The following is a 17933-nucleotide window of genomic DNA, read 5'->3' as shown; positions in this document are numbered from 1 at the left end:
TGCTACTCAATGAGGATGGCAAAATGATAACAGATGACAAAGAAAAAGTACTCAATTCCCCCACTGAAACATCAGTGGAAACGTAGATGCCTAATAACACCCAGCCCCCATTTATTTATTTATTTATTTAATTTCATTTATAAACCGCCCATAGCCAATGGCTCCCTGGGCGGTGTACAACATACAATAATACAATAAATGAACAAAATCACAGATGAAAATACAAATTCATAATAACACTAAATGATATTAACATAGCTGAAACATTAAAACAGTAAAATACATAGAAATATATTAAAATGCCTGGGAGAATAGGAAGGTTTTAGCCTGGCACCAAAAGGATAGCAGCGTAGGCGCCAGGCGTACTTCCTCGGGGAGACTGTTCCACAATTCGGGGGCCACCACCGAAAAGGCCCTAGATCTTGTCATTACCCTCCGAGCCTCTCGGTGAGATGGTACTCGGAGGAGGGCCTTAGATGTCGAACGAAGTGTACAGGTAGGTTCATAGCGGGAGAGACGTTCCATCAGATATTGCGGGCCCACACCGTGTAAGGCTTTATAGGTCAATACCAGCACCTTGAATCTGGCCCGGAAACAAATCGGCAACCAGTGCAAACGGGCCAGAACAGGTGTAATATGTGAGGACCAAGTGGTCCTCGTCAGTAGTCTGGCTGCTGCGTTTTGCACTAGCTGCAGCTTCTGAACCGTCTTCAAGGGCAGCCCCACGTAGAGTGCATTACAGTAATCCAATCTAGAGGTCACTAGAGCATGAACAACTGAGGTGAGGTTGTCACCGCCAAGATAGGGGCGTAGTTGGGCTACCAAACGAAGATGGTAAAACGCATTCCGAGCCACCGAGGCTACCTGAGCCTCGAGTGACAAGGAAGGATCGAAAAGAACCCCCAGACTATGAACCTGTTCCTTCAGGGGAGTGTAACCCCATCCAGAACAGGATGAACATCCTCCATCTGAGCGGAAAAGGCACTCACCAACAGCGTCTCAGTCTTGTCTGGATTGAGTTTCAGTTTATTAGCTCCCATCCAGTCCATTAGCGCGGCCAGGCAACGGTTCAGCACATCAACAGCCTCACCTGAAGCAGATGAAAAGGAGTAATAGAGTTGCGTGTCATCAGCATACTGATGGCAATGTACTCCAAAACTCCGGATGACCGCACCCAGAGGCTTCATGTAGATGTTGAAAAGCATGGGGGACAGAACCGATCCCTGAGGGACTCCACAATGGAGAGTCCAGGGTATCAAGCAATGTTCCCCAAGCACTACCTTCTGGAGACGATCCGCCAAGTAGGAGCGGAGCCACTGCCAAGCAGTACCCCCAACTCCCAACTCCGCAAGTCTCTCCAGAAGGATACCATGGTCGATGGTATCAAAAGCAGCTGAGAGATCAAGGAGAATCAACAGAGTTACACTCCCCCTGCCCCTCTCCCGACAAAGGTCATCGTACAGGGCGACCAAGGCTGTTTCTGTGCCAAAACCGGGCCTAAAACCGGATTGAAACGGATCTAGATAATTGGTTTCAGCCAAGAGCGCCTGGAGCTGGCTGGTAACCACCCGTTCCAAGACCTTGCCCAGAAATGGAACATTCGCTACCGGTTGATAGTTGTTCAAATTATCTGGGTCCAAGGACGACCTCTTCAAGAGAGGTCTCACTACAGCCTCCTTGAGACAACGAGGGACAACTCGCTCACTCAAGGAGGCATTGATCACTTCCTTGGCCCAGCCGGCAGTTCCAGCCCGGCTAGCTTTAACTAGCCAAGAAAGGCAAGGGTCGAGTACCGACGTGGTTGCACGCACCAGTCCAAGCATCTTGTCAACTTCCTCAAGCTGCACCGACTGAAACTCATCCGACAACTGAGGACAAGACCGTGATCTAGGTACCTCAATGGATTCAACTGTCCTAACATTAGAGTTGAGGTCCCTACGGATGCATGCGATTTTATTTTGGAAGTGCCCCGCAAACTCGTTGCAGCGGGCTTCAGATGACTCTGTAGTATCCTGAGGGCCAGAGTGTAAAAGCCCATGTACTACCTTAAAAAGCTCCGCTGGGCGGCATAAAGATGATCTAATAGTGGCAGCAAAATAACACTTTTTTGCTGCCCTTACCGCTTCTATGTACAACTTAGTGGAGGCACTTACCAAAGCATAATTGCATCCGTCAGGAGTTCGCCTCCACCTACACTCCAGCCTCCTCCTCTCTTGTTTCATCACTCTCAGCTCCGGGGTGTACCACGGAGCTGTATGAGCTCTACATCGAAGGGGGCGTGCAGGAGCGATCGTGTCAACAGCCCGGGTCATTTCCGTATTCCACAGTTTGACCAGGGCCTCGACAGGAGCACTAGTCTTATCAGCTGGAAAATCTCCCAGAGCCTTCTGAAAACCCAAAGGATCCATTAGTCTCCGGGAGCGGACCAACTTAATAGGTCCCCCACCTTTGCAGAGGGAAAGGGACGCCATAAGTCTAAATCTCAGCAGGCGGTGATCTGTCCATGACAATGGGGTAGATGAAAAACACCCCACCTGCTGCATGGTTGCACCATGGGGAAAGCAACCCGCAAATCTGACAGGCCGGAAAAGAGGCTCAAGCTGCTCCCACCTAAACTAGGAGCGCCACCACCATTACCCAGACAGGCTTTAGGGCCTTCCATTGGGCTGAATGTCCAGATGGAGACAGCCATGGCCCGCCCCTCTTCTGACAGGATGGAGGTTGCTGAGGCAATGAACATAGCGGGCAGGGTGGCTTCAGATGGCGTGGTGCCCATGGCGGACAGGCAGACCGCTCAGACCAGGCAAGCTCCTAGCGATCATAATGCAGATGAGGGGAGGGACTCACACAGCACTGCTTTCAGGACTCGAAGAGACCAAGAGTTGCTGTCTGAGGAAGAAGGCATACAGGCCCACCCTGGCTTGGATTCAGTTTTTTCTACCAGATCCTCACCTGAGGATTTCATGGGTTTTACAGATACATTTGCCTCTTACCAGACCATCCACATTACAGAAGGGGAAGGATTCCAGCCCCCCTCTTCTCCTCCTGCTCACCAATTACAAGGAGTGTACACACTCAGCCTCTTCAACTACATTTATCAGACCACATGCTTCAACAGTGAATCAGCTCAGGGCTTCCCTGTTAGTGGATTTGGCCAGGGATCTCTCAGGCACAGCATCCTCCATACAGCACCTCCCTAGTGGCATGCAGGGAATGCAGGCAACACAGGGTTCTTCCTCAGCCATCCCGTCATCTTCCAACCTGTAGCCGCCTGCAGCACACAATTCACCTGACCCTTATGCGGCCACTCAAGGTAGGCATGCTCAACCTACAGAGGAGATACCTGTCGACCCAGACAATGAACTGATTGTCTTAGACGAAGAGGCCTGGAGTGGGGAGTCAGAATCGGAAGAAATTTCAAGCAACAGAATTTTCCAAGAGCCCCATTTCCTCCTCCTCTTGTGCAAGGCAATGGAGGCCCTCAGCTTACACTCCCCTGACAACCCTCCAGTTCCGTCAACGTCCAGGATCCTGACTGTGTGTCCAGACCCAAAACCTAAATCCAGGGTGCTCAAGCTCCCTGCATTACTACCTAAAGTGATCAAATCCGAGTTCAATGTTCCTTTACAGTTCAAGAAGTTGGTGTCAACAGCTAAGAAGTTCTATACCCTGGAACAGCAGATTATGGACCAGCTGAAAGTCCCGCTAGTAGACATGCCCATAGTTAATTTTCTAAACCCATCTCTGAATCCTGAAGACTCAGATGCTCACCTTAAGGACGTGACGGAATGTAAACTGGACCAAGGCCTCAGAAGGGTACACAAGGCTAGCACGCTTTTCATCAGAGCAAGATGCTTTTCATCAGCATCTTCTGTCTTCGCAAGAGCTTCTCTCTTATGGCTAGAGGACCTTCTGGTGATGATTGTTAAAATTCTCCTGGGCAGCTCTACCACCGTTACCCAGACAGGCCTTGGGGCCTTCATTTATGCTGAATGTTCAGACAGAGACAGCCATGGCCAGCCCCTCTTTCAGCAGGCTGGAGGTGGCTGAGGCAATTAATGTAGCGGGCAGGGTGGCTTCAGACGGCACAGCGCCCATGGCTTGCAGACAGACAGATCGGCTAGGCCAGGCCAGGCCAGGCAAGGGTCTGATGATCATAATGCAGATGAGGGGAGGGACTCACACGGCACTGCCTTCAGGACCCAAAGAGACCAAGAGTCGCTGTCTGCGGAAGAAGGCATACAAGCCCATCCTGGCTTGGACTCATTTTTTTCTAACAGATCCTCACCTGAGGATTTCATGGGATTTACAGACATGTCAGCATCTTCCCAAACCATTCATGTGACAGAAGGGGAAGGATCTCAGCCCCCCCTTCCTCCCCTACACACCAATTGCTAGGGGGGCATATCATCCCTGTTGTGCACATACTTGGTCTCTTCAACTAGACGTGCCCATAGTTAATCTTCTGAACCCATCTCTGAATCCTAAAGACTCAGATGCTCACCTCACGGACATTACAGAACGTAAACTGGACCAGGGACTCAGAAGGGTACATGAGGCTAGCACGCTTTTCATCAGGGCAACATCAGCATCTTCTGTCTTCGCAAGAGCTTCTCTCTTATGGCTAGAGGACCTTCTGGACGGCCCACAACAGGACCCTGTCAGAGTACGCAAATCCTTGTTAAAATTCTCCCGGGCAGTGACCTTCATGGCAGATGCATCCATGGATGTCATGCAATTCGCAGCAAGGTCATTAGCAGCATGTGTCTTCACCTGTAGAACCCTTTGGCTGCTTCACTGGGAAACAGATGCCACAGCGCGCTCTAACCTGGCTTCGGAGCCCTACATGGGAGGCAAGTTATTTGGTGATGAAGTTCTAGCAGGTGTCTTGGAATCCAAGGACAAGAAGAAATCTATGCCCTCCTCTAGGAAGAGAGAGGACACAAGGCTGTTTCGAAGAGCCTTCCACCCATATTCACAGCCACAGTCCTTTCGGAATTCTAGGGCATCAGGACGAGCTAGAGACACCCACACCAATCGCCCCTTCTGGTACAGACTACGTCCGTAGGCAAAGGGCCAACCATATGTTCCCAATAGACCGGGGTTTGGAACCCAGACATGAGGGAACAAACATCAATTCTGACGCCAGCATTCCTCCAGTGGGAGAACGCCTCCAACACTTTGAGCAGTGGTGGAGGGACACGTCATTGGACCAATGGGTATTACACACCCTCAGAAACAGCCTGAGGCTGGAATTTACATCCCCCTCTCCAGCAAGATTTGTCCCATCCCCTCTCTTGCAAACTCAAGACAAAAGGGCAAGAACCCTCCAAGCGATTTTCCATCTGATCCAATATCAGTAATAGATCCCGTCCCGGCAGGGGAGAGATTTTTGGGAAGTTACTCAATTTTCTTTACTGTTGTGAAAAAAGATGGGTCATTCAGGGTGGTACTCAACCTCAAGAACCTGAACAAATACATTCAATACCGCAAGTTCCGCATGGACACCTTGCTTTCAATCAAAGAGGCACTGAGAAAAAGGGACTTCCTCTCCTCAATCGACTTGAAGGAAGCCTACCTACATGTCCCTATCTTCCCCCCCCCAGATGCTATCTCCGGTTCGCGATGGGGAATGACCATTTTCAATACAGGGCCATGCCCTTCGGCCTGTAGTCTGCTCCTAGGGTATTCACAAAGATTGTGGCTACCCTGGTAGCCCATCTCAGGATGCAAGGAGTCCACATATTTCCTTACCTGGATGACTTCCTCATTCAGTCCCCATTGCTAAGCAAGGCCTGGGAGGATGTGCACATCACCTGCTTGAAGGATCAGAGCTTCCTAATCAACCAGAACAAGAGCCAGTTTGTTCCTTCCCATCACATTGTACATCTGGGGGACGCTATAGACTCACAACAGGACAATACGGCTGGCACAGGACAGAATCAACAAAATACGAGCTGCAGTATGTCATCTTATGACTTCCACAGCAGCAGACCTCATGCACCTAGCCTCAGTGCTCAGGTCGATGATGGCAGCCTTCCAAACGATGCCTTGGGCACGTCATCACTCTTGCCCCCTGCAGTGGGCGTTATTGCCATTCCAGAACAAGATAGCAGCCAGGCAGCATCGGAAAGTGTTATTGTCACCTGCAGTTCATCAGTCCCTAATGTGGTGGGCACATGAACGCAATCTCCTCAAGGGAGTACCATTCCATGATTCCCCACATATAGTGATCACGTCAGATGCCAGCCTGTCAGGCTGGGGCACCATCTGCAAGGGTCAGATGGGGGCAAGGAACATGGTCACAGGAGGAAGCCAGCCTTCCAATCAATTTACTGGAACTTCGGGTGATCTGCCTGGCACTAACACACTTTACACGCACCATACGGTTTGGGGTAGTGCTCATCAGGACACACAACGTGTCCGCCAAATCTCATTTGAATTGTCAGGGGGGCACACGCTCTCCCCTTCTCCAGAGGGAAGCCTCACTCATCTTCCAGTGGGCAGAAGAACATCTGGAGTCACTCATGGTGGAATACCTCAGAAGGGAGGACAACAGTCAAGCAAACTGGTTGAGTTGGGAGAAGGTACATCAAGGGAAATGGAAGCTACCTCCTCTGGCCTTTCAGGCGATACTGGCATGATTTGGCAGGATCAAAGTAGACCTTTTCACCTCCAGCCTCAACCACCAGGTAAACAGATTCTTCGCCAGGTACAAAATGCTGGAGGCAGAGGGAATAGATGCTCTCATGGCCCAGTGGTCTCCAGGTTAGCTATATGCCTTTCCACCTCTCCCGATCATCCTGAAAGTGCTCCAGAAAATCCAAGTCGAATGGGCAATGGTTCTGCTGGTAGCTCCTTGGTGGCCAAGGAGACTTTGGTTTCTGGAACTCATCGACTTATTGGTCAGTCCCCCGTAGAGAATTCTGCTCAGGGACGATCTCTTATCACAGGGACGTTTCCTCCATCCGGATCCCGGCTGGCTGGCTCTTCATGTGTGGAAATTGAACGGCGCCTCTTAAAGAAAGACATTCTAAGGCAACTTGTGCAGACAATGATGGACTCAAGGCGCCCTTCTACTGTTCGAATATACGAGGCCATATGGAAAGCCTTCTTACCTTGGTCACAGAAACAAGGCGTAAATCCAAGTAAGGCAGGTATTAAAGAGATCCTCTCATTCCTACAGGAGGGCTTAACAATGGGACTCAGACCAAACACTTTGAGACGTCAGGTTTCAACTTTGTTGTCAATTCTATCTAAGTTTCCTGAAAAGCCACTGAGTTCTCGCCCATTCCTGAGGCATTTCCTTCATGGGGGGGGCAACGATATCGCCGCCGCTGATGGTCCATTGTTTCCCAACTTGGGACCTACACAAGGTCTTATTGGCCCTGCAGAAACCTCCCTTCGAGCCATTAAGTCAAGTTCCTCTCCGTTTGCTATCCTTTAGAGTTCTGTTCCTTGTGGCCATTACTTTGGCCCGTCGTGTGTCTGAGTTGAATGCCCTATCTTTACATAAGAATTTCTGTGTTTTTCATAAGGATAGGGTAGTACTTCGTACTGTACCTTCCTTTCATCCTAAGGTTCTATCTACCTTTCACTGTCAACAAGAGTTAGTGCTCCCTTCCTTCTGTCCTAACCCTGTGCACCCCACAGAAAAGGCATGGCATTCACTGGATGTGAGAAGAGCCTTAACAGTATATATATCCAAAACTAAGCCCTTTCACAAGACAGACAGTTCATTTGTCTCATTTCATTCAGCTTCAATAGGAAACAAGGTTTCAACCTCCACCCTTGCTAGGTGGATCAAGACATGTATTACCTTAGTATACGCTTTGCTGCAACTGGTGTGACCAGCTGGCATAGTGACTTATTCCACTAGAGCAGCAGCCACAATGGCAGCATTCTCGAGAAATGCTTCACTACGGAGATATGTAAAGCAGCCACACGGGCCACTCCCAATACGTTTATTAGACACAACAAGATTAATACATGTGCATCCACAGATGCAGCCTTTCGGAGGAGAGTACTACAACATAGAATAATAGAATAGTAGAGTTGGAAGGAGCCTATAAGGCCATCAAGTCCAACCCCCTGCTCAATGCAGGAATCCAAATCAAAGCATGTCCTCTTCGACTGTCAATGAATTCAGCCCAGCAATATCCCCACTCTACGTGGGTCAGCTTTGGGTTGTCCCATCTGATATCATCTTTCCATGCACAGGAGAAGAGACTTTTGATCTTAATGTGAAAACGGTCTTCTCTGTGCATGTCAAAGATGATATCAGGGCCATTCCCTAGGAGGGCTGGGTTGCAATCATGGGTACCTTGTAGGCCACTTGCAGAGAGTGTATGAGTGCTGTTGCTTGATGTTTCATGTTGTGCTTCCTGTCAGTGCTCTCAATACTAGTTAGCTTGTCATCAAGAACTGAGCTGGGAGTTACACAGAACAGGAAGTTCCTGCAAAAATCAACAGTGCTCTTCTGCCTTCAACCGCTAGGTGGAGCTACTTACCCACCTGATATCATCTTTGACATGCACAGAGAAGATCGTTTTTATGGTAAGACCAAAAGTCTCTTTTGTGAAATAAAATGTATAATATACTTGTAAGTCATTTTTGTGAAAAAAGAGACTTATAAGTACAATAAGTAATAAATAATATTTGTTTCTCAGGATTTGCAAGCTGATGTGGTATCCCATGCTTCCCTATATACCAGCCTACTACAGTTGAATGAGTTGCTATTTAAAACAAGTTCCAGTAAAAGTGTGAAAACAATTAAAGAAGACTTGGAAGAACTAGACAGAAGATGGAATACTCTACCTCAGATAATTAACAAAAGGTTTGTGTTTCTGTTTAAGCACTGGCAAAGAGATGCCGATCAATGACCAAATGCAGAATGCCACAAATAGATGTGGTAAATATAATAAACACCACACACTTCATTATGAATGCTATATTGTTTCATGGGGACTGGAGCAGAGTGTACCGGAATCCAATAAATCCACATATGCAGTCACTGGGTTTCTCTTTTTTCTACATGGCAGGCTTTCAACTCTGGTGTTCAAGATATTTCGACTTTGAGCAACAAACAGGCATTAGAAACTGTTTTATACAACCACCATGGAGGGTACATTCATCTGGTCTGTTCCCCATGTATTTTCCAAAAGTTTATTTGAGGGTTCACTCTAAGAGAGATAATGTTCTGAAAATCTTCTTTCCAGTGGTGCTTGTTGTCTTGGAAGTTGTCTCCATAGTCACTGAGTCAGCTCTGCTGTTTATTCCCTGGCTGTGTTCCAGCAGGGATGACTCATGCAACATTTATGTTTGGTTAGCTTGTACCTACCTATCTATCTGTCTATCTAGCTATCTATTTATTTTGGCCATAGCTGTCAGTGTTTTTTATTTCCATGTATAGAATTGTGCTGTAGGTTACCTACATAATTTAATATGAATGTGAGAGCCAGTGTGGTGTAGTGGTTACAGCGTTGGACTAATTTAATACACAAAATAATTTAATGTACAATTTATACAACATAATAATTTTAATTTTAATAATAATAATAATAATAATAATAATTTAATTTACAAAATTGAAATATATAAATCCTTAGGTTCCTCATCTACACTTGAACCTCTGTTTATAATTACAACTGGTTTTATGCCATAGTTCTATATATACTCTTGTCTATATATGTTCATGGCTTTGTTGTGCTCATCCTGTAAAAGGGGTGGCTTGGACTTGTTCCTTTTAAATATATTTTTGGATGACTATTTTAGATTTTGTTTATTCTTATATCTGATTTTAACGTCTTTGTTTCTATTTTTATTGTGTAAGTCGCTTTGAGACATCTGAGTGCAAAAATGCAACTAAACAACAATAATGCAGCATCAGATTTTCCTTCTCTCATTCATTTAGATGACATCAGGTGGGAGTTGAGCTCCCCCCAGTGGCTGAAGGCAGAATCACTGTTGTCACCTCAGTTTGATTCTGCCTTCACCTAGGCTGTGGGCACACTAGTTGCCTAGAGCAAAGTGTTCCCATTGGCCACACCTGGAAGGGCAATGGGCTAATCTGCCAATCAGTTGCGAAATTTGTCTGAAGCTGAATTAAAACAAATTGCATTCAAGCTGATCCAACCAGGTTATAAAGTAAAAAGGGGCAGAGTTTGACTAGTGTCATGTACCCCTGTTTTTAGAAAAGAGAGGTAAAAACATACTGGAACCAGCACAACAGTAAGTGTGTGTCTACCCCTACACTGGTTGTTGGCTTGTGAGTTCTCTGGTTGTTGGTTTGTTCTCTGGTTGTTGGTTTGCTTTAGTTCAGGCCTGTTTTTTATATATTTTTCTATTTAATCTTGTGTGTTGGTGAGCTGCTCCTCATATTTTTTTCTTGTCGGTTCCTGTAGTCCCTGCTCTCTCCCTCACACTTCCATTTCCTTGCCTTGTTCTTTTGCCCCATCTGTTCCTTCAAACTAATTACAAAAAAAACCCCTTTCATTATCTGGTCTTTTGTCTTCCCTCTCCCAGTCTGCAGAGGGCATTGTCTGTCAGCTCTAACTTCGCTCTGGTCTTTGCTTGCCATTTTGGTTGCCTTCCCTTCTTCTTCACCAGCTTCAGGGTTTCCCTTCCGACAATTTTGTTTACCTCCTTCCTTTATTATAGCAGGCGTTCCCATTCGCTATAAGCCACATGCTTCACAGCTATAGAAAAATGTAAGCAGAAGTCAGCGGTCTCAAAAAAAGCCAGCGCCAGTCTCCCACTTTCTCAGACACAAGCCTCAGTGATGGCCCCTGTGTCCACGTTGCTCATATCTATGGCAGAAGAACTCACCCCTCCACATTGCAGCTTTGCTTCACTTTGGCTCCTTCCCTTCTTGTGGGCTGTCCTCAGTCTGCCTCCCTGGAAGGCCCTTGTTTACAATGGGTTGAAGGAGAGGGAACCCAGATCCAACAGTATGTCTTTTTCTCTGGCAGCCACTGGGGTGTGTGTGTGCTGGCCCAGCCAGAGATGTTGCCGGGGAAAAGCTGCAGTGCCTGGTGTGCAGAAGCCTAAGAAGAGCAGAGGTTCTATTGGATGAGGATGAAGGGAGTCCTGACTTAACTCTAAACCATTTTCTTTTGCTCACTTCTCACCTGATGATTTCAGGGGTTTTCAGGAGCTCTCTGCCCCTGTTATTACTGTGCCATCTCTGCCCAGGAGAGCCAGCCCATATCTGCTCCACCTGTGGTTCATTCTCCAGAGACCTGTGGTCTGCAATTCACTCCTCATGTGTTGCAGCAATTGAGGGAACTGCTGCTGGTTGACTTGGCCACAGGGCTGTCACCCACCTTGCCTGCCTCCCTCCTGCTGAAGTTCAACTTGCTTCATTTTCTGTGGTTCAGCCCACTCCAGTGCATACTTCCTTACCACCTGTGTGTGTTCCACAGGGACAGGGTAATTCTCTGTGCTAACCCTTCCTTTCTGCCCAAAGTTCTGTCTCCCTTCCACTGTCAACAAGAATTGATTCTCCCTACCTTCTCCAAGAAGGCCTGCCACTCTCTGGATGTGTGTAGGGCTTTGAAAGTGTATATCTCTTGCACTAAACCCTTCTATCTGTCAGATTCCCTTCTGTGTCCTTCCCACCAGCATTGCTGGGCAGGAGGGTTGCCACCTCTACTTTGGCTTGGTAGCCTACAGCTTGCATCACATTGGCATACACAAGCCTGCATTTGTGGCCCCCAGCAAAATTTTCATCCATGACACTAGGGTTGCCACCACTTCAGTGGCATTTTTGTTGAATGTGTCCTTGCAGGAAAGCTGTTACCTGACATCTCTACCTCAGCCAGGAAAGATTTGGGGAGACATGTGTTAGAACATGTCCTTCCAGTCCGGTAGGCAGCTCAATCAATTTGTATCTTTTCTTCACACCCATGGTCCAGCTTGGGTATATCCCATGAGAGAAGAGACCACTTGATCCTACCTGTGAATGGCTCTTCTTCGTGCAGGTAATGATAACATCAGGGCCTTTCCCTGTTCTTTGTTCCTGTGGGCTGCCTACCTTTAGTCTTAATTCTGTATAGTTCTTCATTTTCCATCTTTACCACTTTGTAAAGAGAGTCTTGTTTTTATGTGTTGCTTACTTGTCACTGTTCTATACATGTGTTGACCTTCTGGCATGGGTTGTCATCATAGAACCAAGGTCACTATGGAGCTTCAGAAGCTTCTGTGAAAATTAAACAATTTAGCCTTCAACCACTGGGGGAGTTCAACTCTTATCTGATGTCATCACTACATGCATGAAGAAGACCCATTCTCAGGTTGGACCAAACAGTCTTTTCTAAGGCAAAATCTACTGAATGTTCTTTTATACTAGTCTTATTGAAATAAATGGAAGCTGTGCAAGAATGTACTTCATCTTTAAATGGATGTTTTTTTAAAAAAATAGCAGTCAATTCAGGATAATAATGGAATTGTTATATAGCTATTAATTTCAATATTTTCTAGGATAAGTTTCCTTCAATCTGTGATTGCTGAACATAGGCAGTATGATGAGCTACTTCTCAGTTTTTCTGATTGGATTAAGCAATTTCTTGGTAAACTACATGCTACGTCTGAGATAAATACAGCTGATCAACAGGCTGCTGTATGTCACAATAAGGTAAATATAAATAAAAATACTATGTTTAAAATTAACAGTCCGAATGGAAGCGTTTTATCAACACTTTGATAGCAATTGCATGACATTTCTTATCAAACACTGTTTCATGATTTAGAACAAAGAAATTAATTTCTTTGTCAAGTGCTGATTAAGGAATGAGAAGTCAGAGAAGAGTCACCCACTTAATTACCTGCCAGTCCATCACTAAGACTGTTGTGGGAACAAAGACCTGAACAAATCCTTCTTTCAACACAGCTCTGCACTTCCAAAGCAATGAGGGGGCACAAGTTATGGAGCACGTGGGCACATTGTGGAATGTATAGTATGTAGGAAGATAAATTTAGGTGATAGGATGGTGAATAAGGTACATAGGGACAGATAACTGTGCAGGAGGGGGATATTCTGGAATCCCTCTTCTCTTGTAGGCTTCACAAGAGCTACTATAACGTATCTTATAGCACAAATTTGAAGTTCTTTGATATAAAAAAAGTCACGTGGAACTTTTAAAAAACGAGCAGAAATTCGGTGACAGCAAATAACTAATAACAAATATTGCTGGCAGTGCTGGCACTTAAAATTAAAAAGGTGGCAGAGCAGCTTTTAAACTGACTGAGGGGGGAAACCCGACAGGAGCTGAGAAAGGTCCGGTTCGGAATAAACCTCCCCCCTGGGATAAAAACCAAAGAAATGATGAAATTTTAAAAGGGGTAGGCCTAGAAGTAGGCATTGTGAGAGCAGGGGCACAGGATATAAATTCAGAAGAGCAAAATTACCACAGGCCTAACCACAAGTGCCAAAGACACTTGAAGAGAGACACTGCTTACAAGTGCCTGTACGCTAATGCTAGGAGCCTCCGAACCAAGATGGGAGAACTGGAGTGCTTGGTCTTAGAGAAGAGCATTGATATAGTGAGCATAACGGAGACCTGGTGGAATGGAGAAAACCAGTGGGATACGGTTATCCCTGGATATAAACTATATCGGAAGGACAGGGAAGGACGTATTGGTGGCGGAGTCGCTCTATACGTGAAAGAAGGCATTGAATCCAGCAAGCTCGAAACCCCAAAAGAGGCAGACTCCTCCAGAGAATCATTGTGGGTGGTGATACCATGCCCCAGGAGGGACTTAATACTGGGAACGATCTATCGTCCCCCTGATCAAAATGCTCAGGGAGACCTGGAGATGAGATATGAAATTGAGGAAGCATCCAAACTAGGAAATGTGGTAGTAATGGGTGACTTCAACTACCCGGACATAGACTGGCTGCATATGTGTTCCAGTCATGACAAAGAAGCAAAGTTTCTAGATATTCTAAATGACTATTCCCTAGACCAGTTGGTCATGGAACCGACCAGAGGGACGGCAACCCTGGACTTAATCCTCAGTGGGGACCGGGACCGGGTGCAAGATGTAAGTGTTGTTGAACCGATTGGGAGCAGTGACCACAGTGCTATTAAATTAAACATACATGTAAATGGCCAATTGCCAAGAAAATCCAACACAGTCACATTTGACTTCAAAAGAGGAAACTTCACAAAAATGAGGGGATTGGTAAAAAGAAAGCTGAAAAACAAAGTCCAGAGGGTCACATCACTCGAAAATGCTTGGAAGTTGTTTAAAAACACTATATTAGAAGCTCAACTGGAGTGCATACCGCAGATCAGAAAAGGTACCACCAGGGCCAAGAAGATGCCAGCATGGTTAACGAGCAAAGTCAAGGAAGCTCTTAGAGGCAAAAAGTCTTCCTTCAAAAAATGGAAGTCTTGTCCAAATGAAGAAAATAAAAAAGAACACAAACTCTGGCAAAAGAAATGCAAGAAGACAATAAGGGATGCTAAAAAAAGAATTTGAGGAGCACATTGCTAAGAACATAAAAACCAACAACAAAAAATTCTATAAATACATTCAAAGCAGGAGACCATCTAGGGAGACAATTGGACCCTTGGATGATAAGGGAGTCAAAGGTGTCCTAAAGAACGATAAGGAGATTGCAGAGAAGCTAAATGAATTCTTTGCATCTGTCTTCACAGTGGAAGATATAGGGCAGATCCCTGAACCTGAACTAACATTTGCAGGAAGGGATTCTGAGGAACTGAGACAAATAGTGGTAACGAGAGAGGAAGTTCTAAGCTTAATGGACAATATAAAAACTGACAAATCACCGGGCCCGGATGGCATCCACCCGAGAGTTCTCAAAGAACTCAGATGTGAAATTGCTGATCTGCTAACTAAAATATGTAACTTGTCCCTTGGGTCCTCCTCCGTGCCTGAGGACTGGAAAGTGGCAAATGTAACGCCAATCTTCAAAAAGGGATCCAGGGGGGATCCCGGAAATTACAGGCCAGTTAGCTTAACTTCTGTCCCTGGAAAACTGGTAGAAAGTATTATTAAAGCTAGATTAACTAAGCACATAGAAGAACAAGCCTTGCTGAAGCAGAGCCAGCATGGCTTCTGCAAGGGAAAGTCCTGTCTCAGTAACCTATTAGAATTCTTTGAGAGTGTCAACAAGCATATAGATAGAGGTGATCCAGTGGACATAGTGTACTTAGACTTTCAAAAAGCGTTTGACAAGGTACCTCACCAAAGGCTTCTGAGGAAGCTTAGCAGTCATGGAATAAGAGGAGAGGTCCTCTTGTGGATAAGAAATTGGTTAAGAAGCAGAAAGCAGAGAGTAGGAATCAACGGACAGTTCTCCCAATGGAGGGCTGTAGAAAGTGGAGTCCCTCAAGGATCGGTATTGGGACCTGTACTTTTCAACTTGTTCATTAATGACCTAGAATTAGGAGTGAGCAGTGAAGTGGCCAAGTTTGCTGATGACACTAAATTGTTCAGGGTTGTTAAAACAAAAAGGGATTGCGAAGAGCTCCAAAAAGACCTCTCCAAACTGAGTGAATGGGCAGAAAAATGGCAAATGCAATTCAATATAAACAAGTGTAAAATTATGCATATTGGAGCAAAAAATCTGAATTTCACATATACGCTCATGGGGTCTGAACTGGCGGTGACCGACCAGGAGAGAGTCCTCGGGGTTGTAGTGGACAGCACGATGAAAATGTCGACCCAGTGTGCGGCAGCTGTGAAAAAGGCAAATTCCATGCTAGCGATAATTAAGAAAGGTATTAAAAATAAAACAGCCGATATCATAATGCCATTGTATAAATCTATGGTGCAGCCGCATTTGGAATACTGTGTACAGTTCTGGTCGCCTCATCTCAAAAAGGATATTATAGAGTTGGAAAAGGTTCAGAAGAGGGCAACCAGAATGATCAAGGGGATGGAGCGACTCCCTTACGAGGAAAGGTTGCAGCATTTGGGGCTTTTTAGTTTAGAGAAAAGGCGGGTCAGAGGAGACATGATAGAAGTGTATAAAATTATGCATGGCATTGAGAAAGTGGATAGAGAAAAGTTCTTCTCCCTCTCTCATAATACTAGAATTCGTGGACATTCAAAGAAGCTGAATGTTGGAAGATTCAGGACAGACAAAAGGAAGTACTTCTTTACTCAGCGCATAGTTAAACTATGGAAATTGCTCCCACAAGATGCAGTAATGGCCACCAGCTTGGACGGCTTTAAAAGAAGATTAGACAAATTCATGGAGGACAGGGCTATCAATGGCTACTAGCCATGATGGCTGTGCTCTGCCACCCTAGTCAGAGGCAGCATGCTTCTGAAAACCAGTTGCCGGAAGCCTCAGGAGGGGAGAGTGTTCTTGCACTCGGGTCCTACTTGCGGGCTTCCCCCAGGCACCTGGTTGGCCACTGTGAGAACAGGATGCTGGACTAGATGGGCCACTGGCCTGATCCAGCAGGCTCTTCTTATGTTCTTATGTTCTTATGCTAAGCAAGGTTGGGACTAACAAAAGGTGTTGGCATTTCAGTTTTTAACACTTTTTATTCCTTATAGGAACACAAAATGGAAGTGGAAGGAAAGTTCAAAGAACTACAGAATCTAAGGAGCCATGTTGAAAAGCTGTGCTCTTTCAGTCGACCAGAAGATCATGGTGCACTCCAGAATAAGGCTGAAGACTGTCTCCAGCTCTATCAGGAGGCCAGTCAAGTAATTAGCTTTCGCCAAGATGCCTTGTCCCATCTCAAGGCCTTCTTAGAACTTCATACTACTGCATCAGAAGTACTTCACCATTTGAGACAGGTGGTAGAAACCACTGGAAATATGGACAAATCTAAGTCTGAAGTGCTGGACAAGGGTCTGAGTGAGGTTATTCAAGATGTCAGCAGACTGGAATCTACAGCAGCCAGTTTGGATGCATCCCTTGCTAAAGCCCAGTATCATCTAAAACATGGAAGCTCTGAGCAAAGAATCTCCTGCAGGAATATAGCAGACAATGTCTGCATAGAATTGGAATCTATCCAGTCTTTGCTGGGAACTAAGCAAAGTGAAGCAGAAGCTCTTGAAGCTCTGCATAGGTCTGTCATGGAACGCAAAGAACAGCTCTTAAGAAGCATTGAAGACATAGAAGAAAGAGCTGACAAGGAAGGACTGAAAGAACCAAGCCTTCAGGATGTTCAACACAGGTAAAGCAAAACTTAAAGCATGTACCATGTGAGGGTGACTTTTCCATTTGCTCTTAACTCATTTCACTTAATAAGATTATCTTCCAGGCCAGAACAGCCTTCTTGTTACTGTCTGTCTTGTGGATCTGCTTTATTACAAGGTCTGGAAAGTTATAATCTACCTTAACAGAAAATACACAATGCTCAAAGAGGAGTTAAGGTGCATATATGAAACAGCAAATAAAATATAAATGCACATACATAGTTACAATCAGCTATTTTGTTTTTTAAAAAATCCAGAGACACTCACCATTAGTAATTACCGCCTCAACATATTTTTTTCTTTTGCCCTTTACAGTGTATGCCTAATAAGTTAGCAGGCCACTGAAGAAGACTCTGTCAAAATGTGTTTGGCTGTACTTTGTTTTTGTATCTCATCTTGTATTAGCATTGATTTATTACAGCTGAAGAATTTTATGGCTTTTATATTCTTTTTTTGTATTTCACCTTATATGGGCATTGATTCAATACCACATACAGAATTCTAGCAGTGATTGGTTTAACTATATATGTGCATTAAATATTTATATTTTATTTGGTGTTTCATATGTGCACCTTAACTCCTCTTTGATCATGATCTGCTTTATTACTTCATTGGATTGTTTTTGTAGTCTAAGAAACGCCTGATGTAAATCCGTAAGTTGCAAGTCTTAGTCCAACGAGTTGGAACAGATATGGTTGTATCATAGGGTTTGGCATTAGACAGAATCTTGTGGATGATTCCACTTG

At 45.3% G+C, this 17933-nt stretch overlaps 1 protein-coding gene across 1 annotated transcript in view; it reads left to right on the top strand.

Moving 5' to 3' along the window:
• SYNE1 (spectrin repeat containing nuclear envelope protein 1) overlaps positions 1-17933 on the top strand; it is a 598390-nt gene that overhangs the window by 166577 nt on the left and 413880 nt on the right. The window contains exons 37-39 of the mRNA XM_061624165.1: positions 8670-8836; positions 12481-12634; positions 16537-17165. Of these exons, the coding sequence (XP_061480149.1) occupies positions 8670-8836; positions 12481-12634; positions 16537-17165 (950 nt within the window). The remainder of the gene's footprint in view (positions 1-8669; positions 8837-12480; positions 12635-16536; positions 17166-17933) is intronic.

The sequence above is a fragment of the Rhineura floridana genome, chromosome 4, assembly GCF_030035675.1.
Source record: "Rhineura floridana isolate rRhiFlo1 chromosome 4, rRhiFlo1.hap2, whole genome shotgun sequence".
Lineage (NCBI taxonomy): Eukaryota > Metazoa > Chordata > Lepidosauria > Squamata > Rhineuridae > Rhineura > Rhineura floridana.
The sequence above is the reverse complement of the archived record's forward strand: the minus strand, read 5'-3'. Positions and strand labels throughout refer to the sequence as shown.